At 37.4% G+C, this 19,546-nt stretch overlaps 1 protein-coding gene across 1 annotated transcript; it reads left to right on the top strand.

Moving 5' to 3' along the window:
- Positions 1-5,499: 5,499 nt before the first annotated feature.
- On the top strand, positions 5,500-7,127 carry LOC120720517 (signal-regulatory protein beta-2-like). The gene is made up of 6 exons (XM_040010246.1): positions 5,500-5,560; positions 5,718-6,032; positions 6,122-6,481; positions 6,580-6,696; positions 6,804-6,853; positions 6,956-7,127. Exons 1-6 carry the CDS (start codon positions 5,518-5,520, stop codon positions 7,058-7,060), a joined length of 990 nt encoding a protein of 329 aa, XP_039866180.1. The 5' UTR covers positions 5,500-5,517; the 3' UTR covers positions 7,061-7,127.
- The last annotated feature ends 12,419 nt before the right edge of the window (positions 7,128-19,546 follow it).

The following is a 19,546-nucleotide window of genomic DNA, read 5'->3' as shown; positions in this document are numbered from 1 at the left end:
CATCCGGATGAACAGAATCAAGCTTTTTGGGAAGATGAAAAGTATTTTTTTCAGTCATAAAACAAAAAACATCAAACACTATTGTTTATGCACATGTTGATCATTCACTTTGTGGATCACAAAACTAACTAAATGATTGCTGATTGCCACTAAAGCAATTTGGACTCAAATGCAGGACTCTTAATTTAAAAGATCAAAAGGTTTATTTACAGCATAAGCAAAGATGAAGACTTCAAACACAATGTCAGTGTTAATAAAAGCCTCAGTTCCAGAAAGGCAGGCTATTCCACAGATGCAATTACTCCACAGAGTCTTTCTCATCAGACTCAAGTTTTCAGCTCCTACCTTAAGTACTGGTAGTGGAGTCAAGGGTGGGAACTGAGAATAAGTCATGTAAAATAAATATTTGACCACCTAAAACCAGCCAAAATTCTGGTTCCCACAGACCAGGCACACAGATTGGAGTCAATCAGCCTCCAATGCACTCTTTTCTGACTTCTGGTTTCTCACTAGTGGTTTGCATTGGATCAGAGTCAGTGTAACTACTGACTGCATGGAGCTGTTCTGTTGCAATGTGGACACTCAAAAACACAGACTTTCTAAAACGATGACGCACTTTAGGCATGTGATGCAGCCATGTGACCAATTAAACAAAGATAGCGGAGGGCATTATACAGCAGTTGTTTTGATTGCTCTCAATTTTGACAGCCCTAAAAAAGATTAATATCAGTTTGTACTCACTCGCTTTTGTGCATGTGCAGGACTGGAACGTAAGCGTTTTGGGCTGTTTCAATGTGGACGCACAACTCTGTGAAAACGACTGAAAACGCTAGTGTGGACGCAGAGCGTTTTCACACAAAAACGCAGTTTTCAAATCTATGTCAAATCATGTCAGGTTTGTTCACACTTTGTCTCCCAGCAAGATCATGGAGGAGATTGCAGGAGACCTGTAGTCACCCTAGAAGAGCTGGACAGGACTATAGAAGGTCTTTAATGAGTCAATGTAAACAAAGAAGTAGATAATTAAAACTAATTAAAAATACAGGTAGCTGATCAGACAGTGGATGTGGCGCAGTATTTGTCAGAAGTGTTAACCCACCAATCCCCTGCAAAGTGTAATTGAACACTAATTTGTTTAGCAATTGTTTACATTGTAAATAGTCAAAATTATAAAGTTATTAGATAAACTATGTCAGGTTTTGTATGTTTGTTGTCTGTCTTCTAGAGTCAAAACCGAAACCACATAGTAAGCCCACAATTAATCCTGATATTACCATAAAAACTGGTTCTACAATTAAAATGGATCCATTAAAGTAATGATGAATGTGGTTATTTATCGCTGTTTCATAACTGAGTTATGTCATTTAGTTTCAGCTGCAGTGAGAAGAGGAGCAGGAGCATTAGAGGCCATACAGTTTGAATGTGGTAGCAAAGGCTCTGTTGCCACCTGCTGGTAAAGTCATGCAATTCCCCAGTGAATATTTAAGAAAAAAATGCTACTATATTTTGCATAAATTGAAAAAGTTATTTTTTAATCTTTCTACGTTGTACAAATATCCTATAAAAAGTCCGTACCAATATTCATGAGTCAATCTGTCAGTTAAACAAATGAATGAAAGGAAGCCGTTTGGGGATAAAAGATTCTCTTTACTGTTTATTCAGCAAAAATGTGCCAATTTATGGTTTTTATCTTGATATTTTGTTGTTGTTTTTAACTTGTTTTTAACAGTGCATCTTCTGGGCTGGTTTTGAATGGGATTAAACTTTAGACTTTTGGTACCACAACTGCATCTGTCACCCATTTCATGTGTTTCTTTATGTAGTATGAAGATGCATTTTTATACTGCAGGATATTGCCCATGACATGGACAGAAACTTCACTTGACTTATTTGAAGCTTCTTAAAATAGTTCTTAGCTCCTTTTAAGCTCAGAAGTAACTATTTGATTTGATATCACCTGGCACTTTCCCATTAAATTGATCAACTCTTCCACTACTGGTGCACACCAGTTCATGTTTGCAGAATTTGACTTGACCCAGCAAGTTTGATAAACCACCAGGTCCCAGTCACTCCTGTCCATGTGTACAGGGACAATTTTGATCCCTCATTCTGAATCATTCATTTACTCACATGTGTGGACAAAATATAACTCCAAACTTAAAGTCTTTCCAGTTCTGAAAAAATTGGGACACTGTGTAAAAAGTAAATAACATGTAAATAACACTTCATGCAATGCTTTCCAAACCTCATACACTCAGGGCCATGAGCACACCACTGAGTAGCATCCCCTGTTCTTTTAGGTTTGTAAACATCTGGCCTTAAAAATGTTGGCCTTTGTTTGTCCGATATAGGATTTTAGCTGTTCAACAGTCTGTTGTCATCTCTTTCAGAGCCAAAGGTGTCATAGTCCTGGCTCAGTTTACCCAGTGTTTTGAGTTTTCTTGTGTCTTTTGTCATTTTGTATTACTTTTTATGTTTAGGTCCGCTGTGACCATCACAGTTTTGGTCCTATCCTGCCTGCACACAGCTGTTTTATGACAAAAGGTAGTTTTACTACCACCCGAATCTTTTGTCAGTCACCTGTCAAAATGCACTGTGTTATCAAAAATGTAAGTGCAAATGCCTGTCAGCTTATCAAGCTCTAACCTTTGGTAATGAGACATGAAAATCCCCATTAAAATCTCAGTGGATTGGGGCCAAACTGACTTCCAAAGACAATAAGCAGATGTCACCAAAAGATGTCAGTAATATACAGGAAGGTTGCAAACAGGAGATATGCAATTCTTTAAAGAACAGAAAGGCATTCTGGTAGAGATTCTGAGATTGTGTTCACTTTGATATGTTTTATCAATGTACATTTTTAGATTGCAGTTTGCTTTAACTGATCAAACACTCATAAAGAACTGGTACCCCCAAGTTTGAGGCCCTGCTTTTCAGCTGAAAAGGGGTCAAATGCTGACTCCAGGTTGGAGAACCGTTTGTTCACAAGTGTGTGGAAGACTGGAGGAGAGACTAACAAATGGAGTAGAGTCGTATACTTTACTGGACTGCTATGTTGAAGAGGGAAATTAGCTGTCCTGCAAAGCTGTTAATTTAGTAACTGACAGACTGAGGTGACTGTATAGATAGATTATCATGAGAAATCATTGTCTGCTGCTTATAATTTACAGTTACACTGTTTGCAGTAAGTCCATGTTGTTTGGAAGAAAATTGAAACTATTTCTCAGTCGCTTACTTGGTGTTTGCACAGAACCTGGCCGTAAAAGTACAGTAAGCAAATTAGTTTTAGGTTATTTAAAGAATAAAAGAATATCATATTTATGAATATACATCGATCAGTGTGTAATTATGTCTTCCAACAAATTGTATTCTTATAAACTAAGAATGAATACATTAAAAATCCATAGGACTGGGTGTTGATTTCTGGAAACCGCCATGTTGCCCCCATCATGAATACAATGGCCGAGATGGCCTTTGCCACTCCTCCTAATCACATTTTAACTATGTGGCTAGCAACAAGCATCATATGTAGTACACCTATAAGTTACCTTTCATTTTAAAATCATAAATACTGCTTTTAATTTCAACAAGTGCCTTGAGGCAGCTGTTGTTGTTATTTGGCGCTGTGTAAATAAAATTGATTTGAATTAAATTATGTATGACTATCTAACATTTGTACATGTATATTATCATGGCTGAGATGGTTTAACTGGAAAACTCCAAGTTGATCAGTGTTACAGCCCCTGGCCTCGGGGGAAGTGAGCTGGCCTTCAAGGAAATCCAAGCGTGCCAGGACCCACAGACGATTGGCTGTCTGGGGACCCGTGGGTGGCACCTCCGGGGAAAGGTGGCTCAAGAGTTGACAGTTCATCTTGTAATTGGAAGGTTGCCGGTTCAAGGCCCGGTTTGGACAGTCTCGGTCATTGTGTCCTTGGGCAAGACACTTCACCTACCGCCTACTGGTGTTGGCCAGAGAGGCCGATGGTGCGATATGGCAGCCTCGCTTCTGTCACTCTGCCCCAGGGCAGCTGTGGCTACAACTGTAGCTGCCTCCACCAGTGTTGAGATTGAATAGTGGAATTGTAAAGTGCTTTAAGGGTCTTGAAAAGCGCTATATAAATGCACTCCATTATTATTATAAAGGGACCAATCAGCCACTGATTGTAGTCACCTGTGCTCTACAAATGGCTGTTGAAAATGTATTCGGGCGCTGCTTTGAACTGAATGTGCAGTTCACCTCACATGCTTCTGTCTGTGAGACTTTCTTGTGAAACTCTGTTTGAGGTGTGGAACTTGTTTGAATAGCGTCTAGTTCTACTGCCCTTCAGGCTAGTTTTATTTTCTACTCGTACGTGAACCTGCTATTTTTGTGTTGGGTATCTGCCGGTTTTTTAGTTCCAAGTTCTTTTTCTGTGAATAAAACTGTGCCTTAACTGGTTTCCTTCCCCTGTCCCATAGCAGAGCCGGGTCTTAACGATCAGTAGCTCCTGAAATACTCAAATCACAGTATCTAATCATTGATTTCCTGACTAGATACTTTGGTTAAGGAGCTACACATGCACATACACGCACGCACGCACGCATATAAAACGCTAACAATAACTTGAATTAAACAGGTGCAACTGATAATATGAGCAGTGACTGTATTGTGCTATTACTTTAGCTTAAAAATGTTTTCCATTAGTAAATAAAGATGATCCTATGCAGTTACACATTACACAAAATGTTGTATAATGTGCAAAATGTACATGTTGAATTGCCATGGAAACCTAAATGTATTCAGTTCATGGTGCAGAAATACCAAATGTGCTTTAGGGATTTGTCCTAATTTTCTTTAAAGTTCTTTTTATACTGCTGATATTAAAAAAGTGAAAGAAGAGAGAAAGAAGGAAAACTGATTAGACTGTTGGTTCTGCAGATAATAGTAGATAAAAGCATCAAATCATTCATGTTTAGGTCGAGTGGGCTAAACATGAATGATTAAATGAGACAATCGAAAGTGTTAAAAAGTGAGTAATTGAGTTCTGGTGAATGGTTTTGCTCCACAAATTACACATTAGTTTTGTTTTTTCAATAAGCTAAACCATGCATCGCTGTTCAGTCTGCTTTTCAGCTCTTCTGAAGAACAAAATGTCATGGCGCCTCACCAATGAAACATACAGCTTGCAAATTTCTTTTGAAGTGCTGAGTTTGATGTATTTTAGGTATTTCTTGCAGTACACACCACAGCCAGTCGTAGAAGTCATGCATGTTGTGTTTTCTGTTCTGAACATTTGAGAACGTGAATTATAATCAGACAGAAATAGTCAAAAATTAACAGTAAATAATAAGAAAAATTGCAACGGGAGATTAAACAGAGATAATAAGAGTTAGAAAATGCTGAAGAGAGACCAATGTGACAGGAAGTGTATTTTAAGTCTTTTCTGTGTTAACCAATCGGATGCATTTTATGGTCTGACCCAGTGTGCTCATTTCCCCTTCGTAACTTACTGAAAAACCCCAAAGCGCATTTTCAAGATGGTCGTCTTATGGATTACATTGCTTTTTCTTCATCAAGGAAGTAAGGGGGGATTTGTTTCTGTTTGTTTTTGTTTTATCTGACCATCTGACCAAACTGAACATATTATTTATGTGGAATAGATTCATATAAATTGTGTAGACATAGAGATAATAAGAGAGATAATAACATAAAAACTGAACATTTTCTTTTACCGCAGATTCTCTGGTTCCAGTGAAAACAGTCCATGTTGGTGAAACAGCAACATTAACATGTGTTTTACCAAATGAAGAGTTCAGCAGCAGAAAGGTTCAGTGGTACAAGCAGAGAGTCGGGGATACTCTTAAATTATTAGTGTCACTTTCTGGAAAACCTTCTTCAGAGTTTTTTCAGTCAAGATTTTCTGCACATAATAGTAAAGATTTTAGCAACCTGACCATTTGGAATGTAGCCCAAGAGGATGAGGGAATGTATCACTGTGGAATAGACACCTGGATTAAACTTGAATGGAGTGGGACATATTTGTTAATAAAAGGTAATGAACTGACCAACGTTTACAAAATTTTTAAATGCCTCTGAGAATGTGGTGAATAATTTACTTGTATTACATTTTGTATTACACAGGAAACACTGAAAGGACATCAAACTATATTGTTGTACAGCAGCCGACAGAATCAAATCCACTCCGTCCAGGAGACACAGCAACTCTTCAGTGTTCAGTTCTGACAAATTCTGAGAACAACACATGTTCAGGACATCATAATGTTTTCTGGTTCAGAGCTGGATCTAATAAATCTCTTCCAAACATCATCTACACTCATGGAAACAGAACTGATGAATGTGAGAAAAGATCTGACCCTCAGGATGGATGTGTTTATCGCTTCTCTAAGAACGTCAGCTCCTCTGATGCTGGGACTTACTACTGTGCTGTGGCCACATGTGGGGAGATATTATTTGGAAATGGAACTACACTGGATGTTCAAGGTATCTGTGCCTGATTTTGTCTAAAGTACTTTTCAGTTTGTACTTAAAACACGCTCATATCAAGATCAGTGATAAAACCTTTTTTGTTTGTTTTGTAGAGAAAACAACACGACTGGTATTTATTGGAATTGTAATATTAATAACCTGTTTTGCCATTTCGGTCATTGGAAATCTTTTCTTCATCTGCAACCGAAGAGTATGCAAAAAATGTAAAGGTAAGTGTTGTCAGTAGCTTAACATTTATGTATAAAATCACAAAAACAAGTTTGCTGTAAAACTGCAAGGAGGCAACTATTGTACTAATTGTTAATGTTTATCTTAGAAATAAAAAGTGATACAACAGAAGTACAAACTGACAACTTGTACCAACCAGTAAGTAATCAAACAGATTTTGTGTAGGTTAAATATGTATGCACAGTTCCACATCCTCTTCTACATGTTTGTGTACTGTGTACTCTTTCTGTTACTGCACAGACTGAAGCTGATGATGATATAAACTACGCTGCGCTCAGTTTCTCTGAAAGAAAAACACGAGGAAGAAGGACAAGAGAGCATACCGAGGACACTGTTTTCTCTTAAATGTTGAGTTAAATGAATATGACATTGTTGAGCATCTCCTTAATATTAAAATAAACCTTAAATTAAGTTTTGGGCCTTTTATTTGTCACTCTTTGGCACCCTTTGTTTTCTTATTTCTTTTCTAATTTTTCTTTTTCCATCTTTGTTAAAAACTAACCCCCACAGCCCCCCACTCCAAGAAAAACAAAAAAACTAAACTGGAATTGGATCTAGTGTTTATTTGTACGACAGTGCAGGAAAGGAAAGCATGTTACTTAATTTGCTTTGAAATTGTCTTAATGTTAGTGCATTTTCAATTTTTAATTATAATTGAACCTTTTTTCATACAGGTAGTCCTATTGAGACCTGGTGTCTCATTTACAACAGGGGCTTGTTTCAGACAAACAAAGAGTGATATCTAATCCTACATTTTTACCAAGTAATGTCACTCCGCAGATCAGTTGCAAATGTAAACATGAAGAGACCCAAGAACTTCATTTTTTCTGGTTCTGTGTGCTGTGTTGTATTATTTTAAGACTGAAACACAGTCATTCTTGTAATGTTGAAAAAGAAATATTACCATACCTCCACAGAGACTATAATAAAACTTTTATCCAAAACTTTGTCCTCCAAATTATCATAACAATCCAGGCAGTTTGAATGTATAGGATTCACCTGTTGTTCAATTCAGTTTATTTTATTTTATTTTTTATAATATCTTGAACTGCAAGATATTAGCTGTAGATAGAAAAAGATATTTAGCTCTGGTGACTACAAATAGAAAAACGTAATAAGTTCTGTAGTGATTAAATATATATCATTGTGCATTGCTAAACAGATTGTGCAACAAACATGCACTGCATGTGCATATAACACTATCTATTAATCAGAAGAGAGACCGAAAATGAGAATCCTGTCAAAATAATAATTAAGGACCTTACAAAAATCACTGCAGAATCGGAATTTTGCTTGTGTTTTGAAACCTTCTTTGCACCAGACTAAGCACAAAATCTTAATATGTTACCATTTTTCCATGTTGTGACAAAGCTCCAAATCATTTTAAGGATACTTTAGAGTTAAATTTAATAGCACTTCAAAATCAATGTCAAAGTATAGGTTCAGAAACTCAAGACAGTAGAAAGAACAGTGAAACATCTGTCATCATCATGCTGGAGAATCCCACAAGTAACACCCTACAAGTTCTTACAATTCACACCATGTAGCTAAGTTTGGACTTTATTCTAAAGTAAACAATTTGTGAAGCTGAAATAATTAAAACATTAAATTGTGTCTTTTGGACTGATTATCAAACACCTATATACATAAAGTGGCTCGTGCTGTCACGGTCCGTTCTGCCACCCTCACCTCTTGCTCCACCGCTCTCCTGTCACCGGTTCCAAATAAGCATTCACTTTGATTCATCGCCTGCCAGTTACTCTCTGCCTTGCACTAACCCCTCTTTCCCTGTGTTTGCAGTGGCTTCAACACCTGACTGACTCTCACTCAGATGTCCCTAAATTAAATAAACTTTTCTTGATCAGAAAATCAGTCTGTTTATTGATTCTGCTTCTGGGTCCACGTACAGCACATACAGCACAAAGGGGAATAAAAGATTCTCTTTTGAATGATAGTAAATTGGTGCTGACATTTACTTCTGGTCTGCCTGACCAGCACAGACCAGGTCAGTGTCATATATTTGGACAGTTTTCAGCATACGGAAGCATTTTTAAGTTTGTTCTTAGGAAGTAAGGAATCTTTTCAGCAAAAGCTCAAATCAAAAACATTCAGGACTGCAACAACTTCACTGACTCCATCTGTTAGATGTGCTTTATCTTTGTGATAAAGTTTGCTATTTTTTATGGATCCATGAATCTTTTACTTAGCACAACTTTAAAAAAAATTTAAAAAAAAACAAAAAAACTGTGCTACATACTGCAGCTTATGACAAAAAGCCTGCAGTCGGCATGTTTCTCCATCAACCTCGCAACAAAAATCAGCATGTAACCTGCATAAGACAACGCGAGCAGCTGAAACTCAGGTGCCTTTATGTAACAGAGGACACCACAGGAAACGAGAAGAAAACACAGAAACACAGAGAAAGAACAAAGAGGGCAAATGTCACAGACTCAGCCAAATGCCACCTGTGAAATCATCAACTCATGTAGGCTAAAAATTGAAAGCAGTTTATATAAGATCAGTCTAACTTGAATGATCTGGGTATAATTTACTGTGACAGTGAAACAACAAGAAAACAACTTCTTTGCTTACATCTCTTATAGTTAGAGAATACACCTTACCCCCTTTGAACCTTTGTCTTTTTTTAAACCCTCCCTGAAGGGATATTTAGTCAAACTTTCCTCAAACAATTATTTGAGTAATATTTTGAAGATTCAATTTATACCAGTAAGCAGCACATCATCCCTAAAGACATTATATGATAGAGTCACACCATCTCTAAGGTTAGCCTCAGTCAAAGACATTTAATACAGAACCTCATTCATTTTGCTCAGAGCTGAAGAAAAAATAAAGGCAAAAAAGGCAATCTAGTGTCTTGAGTGAACTGTTGGTGTGATTTGTGCTGTAGAAAGAAAATTCAATGAATTAAACTGAGCTGAAGACAAAGCAATTTAAAGAGGTATAATCATCACGCAATCTAAAATGTTACATAACATTGAAATGCATACATTGTTACATTGTATACAATCGTACATCCTACAGTGCGCAAGAAGAAAACTCACACAAGAGATCAAAGAAACTGATCGTTGTGGTACCTCAACCTTCTCTTGCACAACTGAGCTATTAGCTCTATCTATCTATCTGGAGCTGTTACCTTTATTAATCATGAAGACAAAACAGTAACTTGTAGTAAGATAGTCCTGCACTAAAGTAGCTAAGCCATCTAAAGGATATGTGTAAAATACGAGATTCAAACTAGTGCTCAAGAGAGTCATGTTTAGACGATAATGTAGTGGACATCCAGTGGTGCATGAGTCAGTTGTTGTAGTTTGATTCTGAGTGTGTTGAAACTGATTTGTGTCCTTTAATTCATGCCAATCAAACTGATAATAGAGCTAGAACCGTACTTTATCTGACTTATACTTCTGCTGAGCTACAGTTCAGTAAGATCTGATTGCAATGCATGGTTTTCACTTCTATCTAACTTTTCATTATTATCACATTTCATTGTTTTATTGAGAAATTGTCTGAGAGGTGAGATATAATGTGGGAAATTGTAAACAATGGCCACAACAGACATATGCTGACTGGCTTGATAAAAAAATCTGAATGCAGCAAGTGGATGGTGCAGTCTGAAACTATGATACATGTTAGTTTTTTTTTTTCTTTTAGTGCTATAAGTATGTTTTGCAATTCTTGCACCCCAAATTGGAATCACATTTTCCATAATTTATGTTTATGCAAGCAAATCCCACTTCATGTCACATACTTAGACTTTTCAGACTTGAATTTGTTGTCAGGACTGATTCTGATTGATTGTGATTCACAAACTCATGTCTATATCAGGAAACACCTATACAGTTGAGTTTGTGAATCACAATGAATCAGAATTAAAGCCTGAGCTGTCGCTCTGTAATTAAAAAAACAAACAAAACCTCAGCACTCATCTCATGGAGTAAAACCGTAGTAAAACAGCTCTGTAATGCTTTGCTTTTGTTTCTTCGGGGATCAAAATGAGTGTAAGAACAGCTCATTTGACCTTTTCGGCTACTGGTGGCTTCCTGCAACTCTGTGTCTCACACAGACAAGCCCAGCTGTTTCCGTTCCTTCTTTATGTAATTTATTAGCCATGCTATCAACTGGATCGAAAAAAATGTAGTGGATACAGATATGTGCACTGACACAAATTAATATGTTAAAGTTTGTGTTCACAAAAAAGGGAACAAAAATCATTGGACTAAACTTTATTTTGCACTACCAGTCTCAAGATTGTGTCGTAACTCCAGATGTACTAAATCAAAAGCTTAGTAGACTCCCACTCACAAACAAATACGTAGTGAACTGAAACCTATTGAACAAGAGTGTTTGTTGTGGTGGGGGCAATGTTTTAGCACACTTTCAGTATTTTCGAGAAATCTGTTTTAACTTAGATCGGGGGTCTCAAACTCGCGGCCCACGCACCACTTACGGCCCACGTCACCTCTGCTTGTGGCCCGCATATTGAAGTGAGGAAATATTTTTAAAATTATTATTGAAAAGATGATTTAATATTAGTTGATATGAGCAGAGCGCTTCAGGCATAGCCCTTTAAGAATGTAGCCTCATGGGCAGTGTATTCTGTGCTGCAGGGAGAATATGTGGGACTGCCCCTCCCATTGTGTGTGTGTGTGTGTGTGTGTGTGTGTGTGTGTGTGGGCGGGAGGGAGAAAAAGGAGATTCAAAAAGTATGAGTTGCTACTGACAAGAAACAGAAGATGAAAGCATGTAAATACAATAATAACCACTGCAGCCAAAAAGAGGGCCTGGCCAGCCCAGGTGTAAGTAAGCTGTTAAGACTCGACTGTACACAGTGTTCGCCGCCTCCGAAACAATAAAGTTCAGTTGGAGCTGCCTTTCAACTCCTCTCTCTGTCTCTCGCTAGCAAAGTTGACCCAGACAGTGAAGCTAATTACTGTCTACGAGCCAGACACGGAAAGCGCAGTATTAGTCAGAGGTCCTGTTACCACGGACAGAGCCGCGGACATGGCCCAGGTAACAAGAGAGTACAAACATGTTGATATTTTGGCTGTGTTAGTTCAATGATAGATTTAATTAGGTAAGAAAACACTTTTGCTAGGGGTCAAAAACTAATGTCTACACTTATGTCTGCATTTTGGTTTTGTTAAATACAAACTGAATTATAGTAGAAGAGCTGCCACGTGTCTGGCCAGAAAGAGGGTACCAATGTGTTTATTGAAAGCCTTCAGTTAGTTAAGCGTGAGAGAAAAAAATGCATTCATGTTTGCAGTTTTGTCTTGTCATACAATGTTTGAAATTTTAAGAAACAAACAAAATACTACATTTTAGTGGGTGTTTTCTTGTTTTTGTTTGTTTTTTGTACTTGTTGAACCCTAAAGTGGCCCACCAATGAGATGAAAGTGCCAGCAGTGGCCCATGGCTCAGCTGAGTTTGAGACCCCTGACTTAGATGCTTTAAATTAAGTTATCCTTTTCTCTTGCAGGCTATGTGTGAATTTTCAGGGAGACTGTTAAGAAAACTTTTTTAAAAATTCAACAACTCATTTTGACTAATTGCAAAAATGCCATTGTACAAATCAATCACTCTACATCCAAACAACAGAAAAGATTAAGCTTTCTGAAAAACAGAGTGAAAAATTAACATATGAATTGGGGGGGTAGGCCTCACCACTTCAGACCAGCCAGGGGTGTGAAACATAAGCCTGGAGGGAAGCCAACCCTGCAAAGGCTCTAAATGACCCATTGGATGGGAAACAACAAGTGTTAATAGCAAACACAATAAATAAATCATAAATAAATACAGTTTTAAACAGTGGTTAACACAGTAAACTGAACCTGTCGCATAGCCTGTGGCGTTGCTGCTTTGAAAGTGACCAGTCATATAGTATAATGACTTTATTTTCTTGTTCATATTTTGTATTAACTAATTTAGTAATTAATTAAGTTTACACATTTGACTACAAAAATCCCAAAACTACATTTGCTTTTCTTAGAAATGATGTGTGTTTCTACCATTTAGTTTCTGATCATTTTTTTTTATCATGAAAGACATGTGATAGTGTAAAACAGATAATGGCACCGGAGTGCAGAGGCTTCACCCCTTCATGGAAGCCCGTTTTTCCGCCACACAAAAAAGTATCCATAACTCGAAATTTCAAATTATCTGTCTCAAAATTTCGACTTATTAACTGGAAATTTTGAGAAAAGTAATTCGAAATTTCGAGTTAGCCAATCAGTAATCTACGTGAATGACGTAATTTTCTTGTTACCGGGAAGGACTATGGCGCAGAGGAACGCGCAGTCAAAACCGAATCGCAACAAATTGGTGCTTTCAAGAGTACGTTTGCTGATAGTAACGCCATCTGATTCAGCTAATAACACAAGGATTTCATCATTTGTGAAGCCACGCTGAAAATACTCAGCAATTTGTGATTCGAGACTGGCTGTAATACCGGTAGCTTAGCTGTAGCATTTGTAGCTGAGGGCTTCAGCTTCTGGGTAACAAGGAAATGACATCATTCACGTAGATCACTGATTGGCAGCGCTATAACTTTTTAGGGATTTCTGCTGTGTTTTTACTGCTTTGAAAGCAGAGTTATCCAAAAGCATGAATCTGCCGTAGTCTGTCTTATGGCTTCTTTGTACACGTGACTGCTCATTTTAATTTGCATGGGTTATTGAATTTATGTTTGAAGAATGTAATTGTCTGATAATTTACTCATGATTGTGTTTTTCCTTGCGAGCGACCTTTAGAATAAATAGAACTCCACAGATTTCTGCCAACCTGTATTTTACAGAGAGAGAAGGCTTGAAGAAGGTCCTTGTAAACACACAAACAGAGCTTGGTGTTCCTTCCTGGAAGTCAAAGGAATTCCTGGTGGGTGTTGGATTCCCCCCTTTGTTAATGATCCAGTTTGCAATTTTGACGGATAGAATTTGTAGACATGGTCAGAGATGGATTGAGGCCAATGCAGACATTTTTCCTGTCTGCTGGGTTTGAGAGAGAGCTGAATGTAAAATAGAAGCTGTCAATTTACTTGTTGCTCAAATGTGGTTACAAGTTCTTGGTAGTGATCAAAAGAAAGAGATCAAAGCTACATGGTTCATGCATCTGACGTGACTCCCCTCTGGGCACCTTCTTGATGAGATATTCCTGGAGGATGCCCCACTCTCAAACATGCTGGAAAGACTTTTCTGACTGGATTGAGAGTGTGCGAGCTGGAGGAGTTGGTAATGCTGCACCTTGAAAAAAGACACACACAAAAATCTGACAGAGGAACAGGAGAGACAGAAGTTTAATTCCTTGAAGTCCAATCAGGAGAATGGGACACAGCTAGGGAAATAAGGAAAAGAAAACTAAAGAAACTAGGCCTCTAAATACCAAAACATCAGTGAACTTTAAACAGAAAAAAAATAATAACAGAGATCGCAATGCACACACACACACACACACACACACACACACACACACACACACACACACACACACAGGCTATGGCATTTACGTACAACAAGACTACTAAACCAGTTGCACAGACAAAGGAAGTCACTCAGATCTGGATCTATTGTTCCATATGTGTTATCATTGCTTAATCAAGACAGTAAAGCACTTCTAAGAGTTAACAAATTTCCACGACAGCTGCATAAACAAGAGCTGTTTATGTGTGCAAAAAATAAGCATTGCATAGGTGCATGTAAACTAGTTAACACTGGCTAGTGAGCATGCAACAGCGCAGAAATAGTTTGCCTGAATCAACAAGTCTTGTACTTTTTTATTTCAAAGAATTGTGGTATGTGTACGGTGACGGTGTCTGTAAAAGAATACTCAAAGCCACATGTGGCAGCTGAAGTGTGAGATTCAGGCTGTGGCAGGCCACTTCTCTGTTTCCGACATCCCCTCAAACCTGTTTACTCAGAATGTTCATGAATTTTGTTATCAACAGAATATGCAGCTGGTTCACAAGAAGCCTTCGCTGGCTTTTTTAAAACTTAAACCATTAACAAGATCGTTTTCTGATCTGTCTTCCTGGTCGTGGCCATGTTTCGTTCAATTTTATGCAGAGTTGTACAAAAGTAATTATTTTCAGTCACACAAACGCCACACACCTGTGCTTACAGTTTAAAATGTAATAGTCGACTTTCGTCAGGTAAAATCTTTCATGCACTCATGATGTTAAATATGTAGCACTTAAGGCTTATTTGATCAGAGGTCAAATTAAATCTCATCGGTATCTCAGAAAGAAGTTTGCCGACCACCAGGTGATTTGCATGTGACTGAAAAGAAAGACGTCAGATATTAGAAGCCTGGCCTTTTATTTGTTATTGCAGCAGAAACACACTTTGTACATAAATTAGCCACACTAGCATCTTTGAGAAAATAGCACTAAATAGCACCTCGAGGATGGGGAATAAGGTGCATTAAAAGAATGCTCAGACACGATAGCTAAGAGGATATCCTCCCTTTGGCTGTTTGCACCTCTGATGGCTTCCTTTCTGAAAAAACTAATTAGGGTAGGCACAATTCAGTTACAAATGCAACACTGGAAGCATTGCATTGTATCAGTTTTGTTGAAATCCAAATATCAACAGATGTTGTTTTGTTTCCTTAAGCAAACTTGTGTTTTTAGCTATTGTGTTGAGAACTATATTGAGTCACAGACTGCATTAAGGTCAGAAAAAGAAGTGCGTGAGGGGAAGATCAGCTGTTTCAGCCCTCAAGACTTTCTACAAACATTAAAGCGACACCAGTGACTAATTAAGGAAACCACATTGTTGAAATGGAAATTCTCATTGAACAACTGTTCTTATCAAGTGCTTGATATGCTGCAAACTGCTATTGTTTAAAACCTTCTTATTTTCATCTGGCATGTCCTGTGAAAAAGGAGAGAAAAACATTAGCCCCCTACACAGAAACTAAAAATACAAAAGCAAGAGAGAAAAAAATCCCCCCTGTGGATTCACACCAGATAACCACCGCTGAATTTTCCATGCATCATTCGTTTCTCACTGCTTCTGAAACATGAACCGAAGAGTTTTTACAAGAAGCTGATCAGAGAGTGGATGTGACAGCAGAACGCATGAGCCAAAACTGTTTAGCCCTTTGTTTCATTATGAATGGTCGACGTTATTAAGGTCAACAGACAACACGTACAAAATCGAATTTAATGTGCACAATCTTCTAGTGAGTGGTGAAACACAAAGTAACACCACAGTTTGCCACGCAAGTACTACAAAAACTGTTGAAGCGCTGAAGTTAAAATTAGTAATGATGACTGGTGTTATTGCCTGAGATTAATTAATTTAGTTTCAGATGCTCTGATAGGAGGAGCAGGAACCTTGCAGGCCCCACATGTTAATGATATGATGACAAATACTCTGTTGCCACCTGCTGATGAGTTCTTAAATCCTTTAAATGTAATTCCCCAGTGATTATTAAAGAAAAAAGTTACAATTATAATACGATGTATTATTATTATTATTATTATTATTATTATTATTGTTGTTGTTGTTGTTATATTTTGCCTAAATGAAAAACTTCTTTTAACTTAAATCTTTCTGTAATGTATTAATATCATATAAAAATAATTTGTCAGTCTGTCAGTTGTTACTAATTAAAATTAATAAAAAAGACTTTGTGATTGTGATCATCTGCCTCTGTCTCATCCCATTCTCATCCTCCTTTGTCACACCAACCTGCTACCTGCTCTCCTTCACAACCAGAGATGGGCAGTAGCGCGTTACTTGTGACGCGTTACTCTAATCCGATTACTTTTTTCGAGTAACGAGTAAAGTAAGGGATTACTATTGCAAAAACGGTAATTAGATTACCGTTACTTTCCCGTAAGCACGCTGCGTTACTGCGTTACTAAAACCGTGATTTTTTTGCGAGAGTGTCATGACAGTGACGTAAGCGAGTGCGACGTTCGTGACAACAGCTGTGTGCAGATCAACAATGGATCACATATCGAGTGCGGAGAGAGTATGAGCGTGCAGCGTTTAAAGCGTGGAAGTACTGACCTTACTTTGAGTTTGATTCCATAAAAAGTGACAAAAACATTAGTGTCCGCTGTGCGTGGGAAGAAAACTTCTTTTTACAGCGAAAAAAACCCCTAAAATTCCAAGCAAGCACCGAGTAGCTACGACGCAATGGGAAACTCACGGAGAAACTCGCGGATTCTTCCACTGACCGCGGCACACCTGCACCAGGGTAAACCTCCGCCTACCCCGCTCCTGCTTTACAGGTGAAAATAGAGCAACAGGACCGCTGAGTCTTTGACTTTATTTATTTTCTGCTGTGTTTTACTTGCATTTATTTGAAAGACTGAGTGTAAACACAAAAAATATTTTATTTTATGTGCTGGAATGTGCAGAAAATAGCTTTAAATGTTAAACTAATTTATTCAAGTCAGAGAATGTTGCATATAATTAAATGTTTGCTTGATGCATAAAGTTAAAAGATTAAAACTAATAAAACAAGTTTTAAAAAGAGACTTTTCCATTTGATTACATTTTGTATGATGGATTATGCAGAAAAAGTAGAATTGGGCTGAAAGATCTATCGCTTTATCACCTATTCAGGTTGTAAATCGTGTTTTTAAAAGGTAACTAAGTAATTAATTACTTTTGAAAATAAGTAATCAGTAAAGTAACGGGGTTACTTTTTTGGAGAAGTAATCAGTAATTAGTTACCGATTACTTGACCGTAACTTGACCAACACTGTTCACAACATGCACAGTCCCTGCTCTCCACAAGTGAATCAGTTTGCCTCCCTTACTAAGTCTCAAACCAGCAGGGCTCACTGCCCGTCATGTAAACTTTGACCTTTACTTTTGCTGCTATCCTTCTGTGGCAATTCCACTCCACTCACTCCACCTTGCTTGCACTCGCTTCTTCACTTCTCTTATGGACTGTCCGTTACTTCGTTTTCGCAGGTTTATTGAACCTCTGCTCATCTTTACTTCTGAGAAGCTCTACCTCTCTGATGTACTTTTTTATATCCACTGTGTGGTCGCCCTGATGCCATTTCAGGTAAATAGTTGCAAAATGTTCCTCCATCAAATTCATTAATTATGAGATATGCAAATATTTGCATTTGTTCCTATCTATATTTAACACTGCTTCCCAACTTCAGAATTGTGATTATATATGTAACAATGGTTACAGTCCTTATATTACCATGCAACTGCACACATGGACACAGACTCAGAAAAAGCTCAGGATGAGACCAATGTGACAGAAAGTGTAAAGAAAAAGTGCATAACAAACTACACTTTCCAGCAGCCAATAGAATCAAATCCACTCCTCCCATGAGACTCTCTCACAACCATTCATGTTGAGGTTAGTGGGATTTTTTCAAACCTGTAAACTGATGTCAAATAAATGTCAGCCAAGCACCATCTACTCTGAAAGATAGACATAATCATAATGTGAGAAAGCAGTAAACCAAACAGTATGTAACCAATTCAAAAAGTGTAATAAAGAAGCTAAAAAGGTTAACGAGTGAAAGAAAAGAGCAAAATTAAGTGAACTCTGTAAGTGAACTTGCTTAAACCCCTCTTACAAAGTTAGTATTCTGTAAAACCCAGGTAGTTTATGTTTACATCTGGCAATAAATATTAGTATGTTCTGTATCTCTGTGTGCTTTGTCTGCATCATTTTTCTGCTGTAAAGATAGCTGGTATTTGAGATACTTTTGTTTTCATTAATAAATGCTTCATAAGGAAAAAACAGTGATCGCTTTATATGAACTCACACAAAATACTTAATGTTGATAGATCAGGGGTTGTGTCATCTTTTTTAAAAGACGACACAACCCCTGATCTATCTCATTAACTAACAATTAGTAACTGGATGAAATAACCCTAATTTACCCTATGAAATAAGTATTAATAAAACCTCTGTTAACACACTCACATGCAATGAGGTTATATCTTAATTATAAAGATAAATGTACTTATAAATACATCACTTATTTAAACTTTATAAATGATACCATGAACGCATTATGGGTTGTTAAACAAAAATAAACATTTATATCTGTAGATATAAATTGTATAGTAAAGATGAGTAACGCTGTATAAATGATCAATTAAAAATTCAAACACGTCAGTCATTTCCTCCACAGAACCATTTCTCACTGATATTTTCTCTTTTGGACTGTTGTTGTCAGTTGGTGCTACATAAATAACAATAATTTGGATGAATTGAATTTTAGCCTGTATGCATATTTTGCCACCTCATTAACCTTTAAATTCTGGAGTCAATGAGGTTAAAAAAATTATAAAAATATTGAATTGCGTGTCAGTCTTAATCGAAAATTTGCACAGAGCCTGATTAAGAAAAACTGTCTTTGACAATAGAAAACTTAATTTCATCTCTACTGACCCCAGAACATACTGATGTTCTAGGGTCTGTTGTTAAAGAGGTCTGGTATCCTAGTGCAAAGCGAGGTGCTGAGGCCCAGGTTGCTCTGCTTTGAAACCACTCTGTGTGGCAATACTGTATTAAGGGGAGAGCATCCTCACGTTCTGTTGTCCAGGCATGTGATGGTTGAGATCTTGCACTTGGCATGATTCTGGCTTTACCTATAGCTCCACCATAGAGATAATTTATATGATATTAACCAAAATATCTGCTGCTGCTTTTCGTGTAATTTCGTCCACTAAAGCTAAACCATATAGTATTTGTTCATCCTGCTCTTCAGATCTTATGACAAACAAAATGTTATTGCCCCACACCAATGAAAAAATACAGATAGTAAACTTCCTCTGTAGTGCAGAGTTTGATGTATTTGAGGTATTTTTTGCAGCACGT

This window comes from Simochromis diagramma, unplaced genomic scaffold (assembly GCF_900408965.1).
Source record: "Simochromis diagramma unplaced genomic scaffold, fSimDia1.1 OVJJ01000585.1, whole genome shotgun sequence".
In the NCBI taxonomy this organism is placed as follows: Eukaryota; Metazoa; Chordata; class Actinopteri; order Cichliformes; family Cichlidae; genus Simochromis; species Simochromis diagramma.
This window is presented reverse-complemented; position numbering and strand designations above follow the sequence as displayed.

Coding starts and splice junctions, on each gene's coding strand:
- LOC120720517 (XM_040010246.1), top strand. CDS start 5,518: ATGGTCGTCTTATGGATTACATTGCTTTTTCTTCATCAAGGAA. Junction 5,561..5,717: donor GCTTTTTCTTCATCAAGGAA/GTAAGGGGGGAT, acceptor CTTTTACCGCAG/ATTCTCTGGTTCCAGTGAAA. Junction 6,482..6,579: donor AACTACACTGGATGTTCAAG/GTATCTGTGCCT, acceptor TTTGTTTTGTAG/AGAAAACAACACGACTGGTA.